Raw genomic sequence first — 8,401 nt, 5'->3', positions numbered from 1 at the left:
GTGATAGTGCTGTATTTAACTTCTGGTTCTCAGTTCTTTCTCTGTTAAACGAGGACAATTCCTGTCCAGCCTTATTCAGAGGGGCTGTGGCTGTGATTTTGTAAGCAAAGGTCAATGGTAAGAATCTTTTTAACAGGCCAGTGAGAAGTTTGTTAGCCTTTTGGCAGATGAGGCCAGGGAAGTTAGGGCTTCTTGGATGGTGGCTGAAAGCCTCAGAGAAGGAACTTTGGCTACTTTAACAGCATCTCTTAGTACTCGCCTCAGTATTTAGTTTATATGGGGATATGGGGAAGACAGGGACAGGCAGCACACAACCCGTAGAAATAAAAAGAGCCAGGCACCCTAATAGACGGCCCGAGCCCGGCCCACTTAAAGGGCCAGAACGTCGCTGCCCCGACCCCCGTCTCAAGACCACCAATCAGAGAGCGAGTCGCTCCATGACGCCATCTTATCGCGACTGAGCAGAGTGGCGGCGGCGTTTCCTGGAGTCTGAGCCTGGCGCCGAGGCTATGGGCAGCCAGGAGGTGCTGGGCCAGGCGGCCCGGCTGGCCTCCTCCGGTCTCTTCCTGCAGGTACTCTCTGCCCGTCGGGCTCCAACTTGTACCGCAGCCGGGATTCGCGGGATGGCAGCCCTCGGGCCCTTGAGAGCCTGCCCCAGGGCAAACCCAGTCCCGAAGTGGACCCCGCAATGGAGCGGGGGGGCTCGGTCGGAGACGGTGGCGGCGGTGAAGGGAACCCCTGGCCCGGAGATGGGAGCCTGCGCTTTAGAGTCTACGCTGGGTGACTGCGGACAAGCCGCTTTCCGTCTGAGCATTGTATTAACCATATTGGCAGTAGGAGTGAATTAGATCAGGTGGCGGGGGTGAGGGACTGGTATTTCGTGCTCGAGAATGTGATATCTTTCAGGCAGGGGGTTCATTTCCTTCATCAAACACCTTCCTCAAACACTGAGTCCCACTGAGTTCCGAGAGATCATATAACATAGCTAAGAACAGGAATCTGGGGTTAGACAGGCTTGGATTGCTTCGTGACCCAGGACGAGTGAGTTCACTTGGGGAGCCTGAGCTCTTCACTGATAAAATGGGGGTAATATGTAGTACCTAACTCATATGCAAGGATTGATTGGGATCATTCAAATAAACGTATTTAACGCGGTGCCCGGCTGTTAGTATGCATTTAATACATGTTGGCTGCATCTTCTGCTTGTGTGATCTTGGACAAGTCACTTCCTTTCTTGGCCCTAATTTTTGTCATCTGTCAAATACGATATATGCTAATTAGTCCAAATGGTATCTAAAGATTCTTTCAACTCCAGGAGCTGATCCTTTTAAGGCAAGTGGATCAGTATGTCTCTGGCTCACTCTTGAGCCAGTCAATCCTACTTCACACAAGTCCTGAATCTGCCCTCCCCTTTATCTTAGAGAGGCACATTGAGGGCAGAAGAAAGAACCAACCAGAATTTGGGCGTTGTCACTTGCTAGATGCCTGCCTTTGGGAAAAATCCCATGACTTCTGTGAATATCAGTTTCTTCATCTTAAATGAAAATAATAGTGCAACCTCACAGTCTCATTAGGAAGATTAGATGAAATCATGCCTCTTAAGTACGTAAATACCTGGCACATTGCAAGTACATAATAAATGCAGTTATTTTTATTAGGGTAATAAGGATTTTTTTTTTTCTTTTCGAGACGGATTGTTGCCCAGGCTGGAGTGCAGTGGCGTGATCTCGGCTCACTGCAACCATCATCTCCCAGGTTTAATCAATTCTGCCTCAGCCATGTCTGCTGGTTTAAGCAATTCTCCTGCCTCAGCCATGCCTGTTGGGATTACAGGTATATGTCACGATGCCCAGCTAATTTTGTATTTTTAGTAGAGATGGGGTTTCTCCATGTTAGGATGGTCTGGAACTCCCAACCTCAGGTGATCCACCTGCCTTGGCCTCCCAAAGTGGTGGGATTACAGGCGTGAGCCACTGTGCCCGGCTGGTATAAGGATTTTTAAAATAGTCAATGTAGGAATAAAATGAGATAACCTATAGAAAGCATGTTGAAGAACGCCTTGCACATGATATGTGCTTAGTAAAGGTTAGCCATTCTAAGTTTACCTAGGTTTTTTTTTTCTGTTTCACAACATAAATGAATTTAGTGCTTTATCCACAATGTTGATTTTTTTTTGAGACTTTGATAATATCTTACTACCCAGATAGGCTTCATAAAACAAAAACAAGTCGTAGTGGAAAACACTGGACTGTGAGTCAGGTGGCCTACCTGTAAGGTCAAGCTGGGTCATTTGCTTGCCGTGCGACATTAAGGAAACCACTTAACCTCCAGTCTGGATTCCTGTGCATTTACCTGATTGTTTTTAAGTGTCAAATAATTTAACAGATGTGAGAGAGCCTTTTTAAAGGTGTAAAGTTGGCTGGATGCAGTGGCTTGTGCCTCTCATCCCAGCACTTTGGGAGGCCAAGGCAGGAGGATTGCATGAGGTCAGGAGTTAAAGACCAGCCTGGGCAACATAGTGAAACCTTGTCTCTCCAAAAAATACAAAAATTAGGCAGGCATGGTGATGCGCACCTGTAGTCCCAGCAACTCAGGAGACAGGTGGGAGGATCTTGAGCCTGGGAGGTTGAGACCGGAGTGAGCCGTGATAATGCCACTGCACTGCAGCCTGGACAGTTGAGTGAGACCCTGTCTCAAAACAAAAGCTGTAAAGTCCTTTGCAGAAGTAAATGAAGACTGTGTTGCTAATAAGTGCTACTGTGTGTGGCAAATGGTGGGTGGCATGAGCAACCTCAGCTTCATTCGCTCCAACCTTTATTCAAACCAATTAGGAAATATGGATTACTAATTAGGAAATAGGAAACATTAAGCTTCTTAGACAATGATAACTTTGAGGTGAACATAAGTGTGTACACATGGTTTCTTATTTTTGCTTTTTGGTTTTGAGATTGAGTCTCACTCTGTTGCCTAGGCTGGAGTGTAGTAGCATGATCTCAGCTCACTGCAGCCTTTGCCTCCTGGGCTCAAGCAATTCTCCTGCCTCAGCCTCCCAAGTAGCTGGGCTTACAGGTGCCTGCCACCACACCTGGCTAATGTTTGCATTTTTAGTAGATATGGGGTTTTACCATGTTGGCCAGGCTGGCCTTGAACTCCTGACCTCAGGCGATCCGCCTGCCTCAGCCTCCCAAAGTACTGGCATTATAGGTGTGAGCTACCACTCCTGGACTTTTTTTTTTAAATAACCATATTTTTATATGGTTTCTTGAGTGTTTTCTTTTTTGTTTTTTTTTTTTTTTTTTTTTTGAGACAGAATTTCGCTCTTGTTGCCCAGGCTGGTGTGCAATGGCGCAATCTCGGCTCACCGCAACCTCCGCCTCCTGGGTTCAGGCAATTCTCCTGCCTCAGCCTCCTGAGTAGCTGGGATTACAGGCACGCGCCACCATGCCCAGCTCATTTTTTGTAGTTTTCGTAGAGACGGGGTTTCACCAGGTTGACCAGGATGGTCTCGATCTATTGACCTCGTGATCTACCCGCCTCGGCCTCCCAAAGTGCTGGGATTACAGGCGTGAGCCACTGCGCCCGGCGAGTGTTTTCATTTTTGTATGCTTTCTCAAATTGTAGACAGTTCAGGTAGCTTTGTGGTTACATTTTATTCTGCAAGAATTTGAGAGCTTATTCTATCTTTTTTCTTTTCTTTTTTGAAACAAAGCTCAAGGTAGTGCAGATAGCTTATTCTATCTTAATTCTCAGCCAGTCATGCCAAAAGTATGAATGCCTTTCATTTGTATGTATTTTAAAAAATGCTTTCACTTCTGCAGTCTCATTTCTTTTAAAAATATTTTTTGTAGAGATGAGGTCTCGTTGTTTTGCCCAGGCTGATCTCAAATTCCTGGCTTCAAGTGATCCTCCTACCTTTCGGCATCCCAAAGTGTTGAGCAGCTCTTCACAGATAACTCTGAGGGTGTTTAACACAGAAGTGATTTTCATTTGCTGCTGGGATGCAGGAGGGAGTCATTTAGTGAATGAGGTTTGTACTCTTCCCAGCATCCCCATTTGGCAGCCCTGTTTAATTACAGTCTCCTTGTTCTCTGTGTCTCATGGGGAAAGTTCTTCGCTTAGGTGGTTTTCTTGAATTGACAGGTTGGAAAGTCTCAGGATATGTCCCTTCCAGGTGGCAATAACTGGACTCTGTCTCTCTTCCCCACATGTTATGCTATCTTATTTTTGCAGCATCGTTTAAAAGGTATTTCAACTTCTTTCTGGAAAGAGACAAGAATTCAATAAAATACATTTTCTGTTTTCTAATTGAGAAAACTGAAGTTCAGAACGATTAAATGTCATTATTGAAATTCCTAGATATTACGAGGCAGAGAAGGAAAGAGAAATTAGGCCCTATGATTTATGGTGAGTCTGCTATACCCTTGAGGCTCCCACTTGCTTTTTTTTTTTTTTTTCTTTCGTTTTTAAGGCTCCCACTTGCTAAGTGTGTGCTATTTCTAAACAGGGCTGGCGCTTGGGGTTTGGCTAGGGAGCTGGCACTGACTAGAATTCTCTTTCTGCTTCCTCAAGGGCTTGACTTTGAACCTGTAGAAATTCAGTGAGTCTATCTTTCTTGTTATTAATAAATTAGGGAGGCTTCCAAGTGCCTTCCTAGGTTCTTTGACCATTGCACAGGAGTGCTGAGAGATCCCAAGGAATGGAAATTCAGGAGAAATGCATACAGGTTGAGTGTCTTAGAGGAGAGTCTCTGTGACAAAGCTGCTGTGTCATTACATCACGTTAGGAAGACCAGCCACATTGTTCTCATTTCAGCAAAGTAAACACTCCTAACGTCATTTATTCTTATGTATTTTTCTTCTTTTTCTATAGGTATTGTTTCGGTTGATCACCTTTGTCTTGAATGCATTTATTCTTCGCTTCCTGTCAAAGGAGATCGTTGGCGTAGTAAATGTAAGGTAGGAGGAGAGGCACCCTGGCACTGTCACAGTTCACATTCCAAGCCAGCCTTTCTTCAAACTCTGTACCTGTGTGTCATCCATTTTAGAAGCATGGACCTTTACCAGAAGCAGAATGTTTTAGCAGTGGGCCGAGGAGAAGCGTGCCGGGGTGGAGGGATGCACAGGCAACATTGCTTTTCGTGGACCCATGGAGTGTTTTCCATTAGCAGCCTCCAAATGCACATTTCTCTGCCAGCTCCTCTGGTTTTCCTGCTCTTGGAACTCAGGAAGGAGAAGAGTGGGAGTAATTCATTAAAAACTCCCCCTCAGGTGTAATCCTATGTTCTTGTCCTGCTGACAGCAAAGGAAGCAGAAATTCTGCAGTTCGTGAGGATACGCATCATAATTGCAGGGCTGGAGCAGCCACCTTCCTTCCCTTCCTCAGTGATTTTATAATTGGGATACAGCAACTGGGATCCGAGCTTGAGTCCTTGTCATTAGTTTTTTGGAGGCTCTTGGAAAGACGACTTCTTTGTCTTTTAGACTCAGCTTGTTTCTTCTACTCGCCTCCTTTCTGTTCAAGGACACCCACACATAATTTGTCTTCACAAATGACACAAAATATATAAAATGATGTGAGTGCTCAGAATAGCTCAGCTTCTCAGGTATGTCTTTATGTCCTGATAAATAAGACAGTATGTTCTAGAAAGCATTTCATATCTAATACCTACCAAACATAGGCTCTTGGCAGTGTCTTAGAGCTTAGTGGCAGGACTCAAGCTTGAGCAAAGGAATCATCTATGGAGTTTTGCACTACGTAGTGCTGAGGAAGGGCCCAGAAATCTGCATTTTTACAGCTCCTTAGGTGATTTTGAAGCAGGGACCATTCTTTGAGAAATGCTGTTTTCTTTTTCTCTTCTTCACCTTCTTCTTCTTCTTCTTTGAGACTGGTTTTTGCCCTGTCACCCAGGCCGGAGTGCATTGGCGCCATCATGGTTCACTGTAGCCTTGACCTCTTAGGCTCAAGCAATGTTCCCATGTCCGCCTCCTGAGCAGCTGGGACTACAGGTGTGCATCACCACACCTGGATAGTTTTTTGATTTTTTGTAGAGATGATGTCTTACTGTGTTGCCCAGGCTGGTCTTGAACTCCTGGGCTCAAGCGATCCTCCCACCATTGCCTCCCAAAGTGCTGGTATTATAGGCATGAGCCTGAGAAATATAGGCAACTGGTGCTAAGAAATACTGTTTTAAAAGCAGGAAGGAAGAGCCAAATCCTCTTAGGGGCTCAGGTTTTTCTCCCCAGGCAGCCTTCATAAGATTGACAGGTCCCTGTTTTGACAGCCCTTGTCTGGCCTGCCCTAGCCCGCTGCTTAAGGTTTGACTCCGTCTCCTTATTCGCAATGTTCCACAGAGGCACGGGGTAGCAGGATAATCCTTGAACAACCTCAGAGACCTTAACCCTGGGCCGTCCCCACTCTGGCTTCACCCAGACTGCTGCCTAATGAGGAGGGGACATCTCAGCTACTCCTCGCTAAGGTGCAGGAAGGCTCACCCAGGTGCTGCCCACCTGGGAGGTACCCAGGCAAGCCTTGCTGACCTGGGTTGCAGCAGCCTCTGTAATGGTTGTCAGCCTTATTGCCTGTCTTAACATTCTTTTTGCCAGAGCCTCCACTCGGCAAAGGCTCAGCTTTTCTCACAGGGGCTACCAAGAAGGGTGGAGTTATAATCTTATCCTCTTCTCCTCCTTGTGGTCATGGCCACACCTCTGCCTATAGCCACAAAGGGTACAGGCTTTTGAGGTGACTGCAGCAGTTTCTATCCTTCATGTAACTGTAGGCACACACCCTCACATGTCTTTCATTTGGTTCCTAACTCAGTAGTTCTCATGGATCAGACCCATAGGGGGTCCTTTAAGAGCCCACTGCCCTCCATATCACCACCAGTGGTTTATAACAAGACTTTATCTCCTCCCTGTTGCTGGAAAAATCCCAGAAATTCTCTCTATGAAAAAACGTGAAACCTTATTGGTTTCTGCCTTTCATTTACAGACTAACGCTGCTTTACTCAACCACCCTCTTCCTGGCCAGAGAGGCCTTTCGCAGAGCATGTCTCAGTGGGAGCACACAGCGAGACTGGAGCCAGACCCTCAACCTGCTATGGCTAACGTGAGTTGTGCTTTGGCAAGAAACACATTTCAGGAAGGCAGGTGTAGTGAGCATTGGAAATGAAACATTAACACGTGCCTAAAGCTGAATTGCCTCCAGATTCAGTTTCACAGTGGGTTTCTCGGGGGCAGGCATAAAACAGGAAGGGGAGAGTGTTTGTGTCAAAGAAGCTTCTTGGCTCATTTTCTTTCAGATGTCCAGGAGCCAGGAAGAGGTTCTGGGTTGAGGATTCTGGGCCAGGTTTCTAGCCCTAGTTCCATCCTCTTTGGAGGTTGTTTCTTGCTGTTTCTGATCACCACTCTTGGGTTCCACTTGCCCTCTGCCATCTTTTTTATTCCTAACCTTTTTGCTCTGTAGTATCTTTTGAGCTTTTAACAACCACTTAGATTTAGTATCTGCCATCTTTTTTATTCCTAACCTTTTTGCTCTGTAGTATCTTTTGAGCTTTTAACAACCACTTAGATTTAGTATTTCTTGAAAGCCTTTTATGGGTTTCATTACGTTTTTCCTTCAATTTTGTTATGTTACTTCAGTTCTGAGTCTTTTAGGATATTCTCGAAGATCAAGTACATTAGCTTAAAATTACATTGGCTTTTCTCCAGCTAGGTCCCTGCAGGGAGGGCTGGGGGTTGAGGTTGTTTCCCAATGCCGCCCTTGCATCACTCCTGATTGCCTCACAGTAATGACTGTCATGAGGGCTGGTAGGTGTTCATTTTATTAGAGGAACAACTGGTAACCACTCAGTCATTATAAGTGCCCTATGGTACACATGTGAAACATGTGAAAAGATACTGAGCACTGCACTATTGGTTATTTGGGATGCAAGGAACAGCTGTATACAGTCCATCAATCATTTTGACAACAGGCATTTTCTTTCTGGGAATTTTGCTTATGGAGTCAGTATGTGTAACCCAGTGGCTAGAAATGTAGGCTTTGGAGTTACGGCAAGATTAGGGCTTGCTTCTGCTCTTGATTGCTGTTCATGACCTTGACCAAATTGCCTAGTGCCTGTCAGCCTCAGTTTCCTCATCTTTTTATCTTTATTTTTTATATTATTTTATTTATTTTATTTTATTTTATTTTTTTTTTTGAGACGGAGTTTCACTCATGTTACCCAGGCTGGAGTGCAATGGCGCGATCTCGGCTCACCGCAACCTCCGCCTCCTGGGTTCAGGCAATTCTCCTGCCTCAGCCTCCTGAGTAGCTGGGATTACAGGCATGCACCACCATGCCCAGCTAATTTTTTGTATTTTTAGTAGAGACGGGGTTTCACCATGTTGACCATCCTTGTCAACAT

At 45.5% G+C, this 8,401-nt stretch overlaps 1 protein-coding gene across 4 annotated transcripts in view; it reads left to right on the top strand.

Moving 5' to 3' along the window:
* The first annotated feature begins 439 nt into the window (after positions 1-439).
* The window catches only part of RFT1 (RFT1 homolog), a 39,484-nt gene continuing 31,522 nt past the window's right edge, over positions 440-8,401 (top strand). For 3 of the 4 annotated variants that reach the window (XM_032290200.1, XM_032290202.1, XM_032290201.1), the window contains exons 1-3: positions 440-572; positions 4,870-4,955; positions 6,988-7,104. In XM_032290200.1, coding sequence (XP_032146091.1) covers positions 510-572; positions 4,870-4,955; positions 6,988-7,104 — 266 coding nt within the window. In that variant the 5' untranslated portion in view covers positions 440-509. The remainder of the gene's footprint in view (positions 573-4,869; positions 4,956-6,987; positions 7,105-8,401) is intronic. The other variant, XM_032290203.1, reaches the window with a different exon arrangement.

Source organism: Sapajus apella, unplaced genomic scaffold (assembly GCF_009761245.1).
Source record: "Sapajus apella isolate SASKATOON/1434 unplaced genomic scaffold, GSC_monkey_1.0 scaffold23, whole genome shotgun sequence".
Taxonomy (NCBI): domain Eukaryota; kingdom Metazoa; phylum Chordata; class Mammalia; order Primates; family Cebidae; genus Sapajus; species Sapajus apella.
The sequence above is the reverse complement of the archived record's forward strand: the minus strand, read 5'-3'. Positions and strand labels throughout refer to the sequence as shown.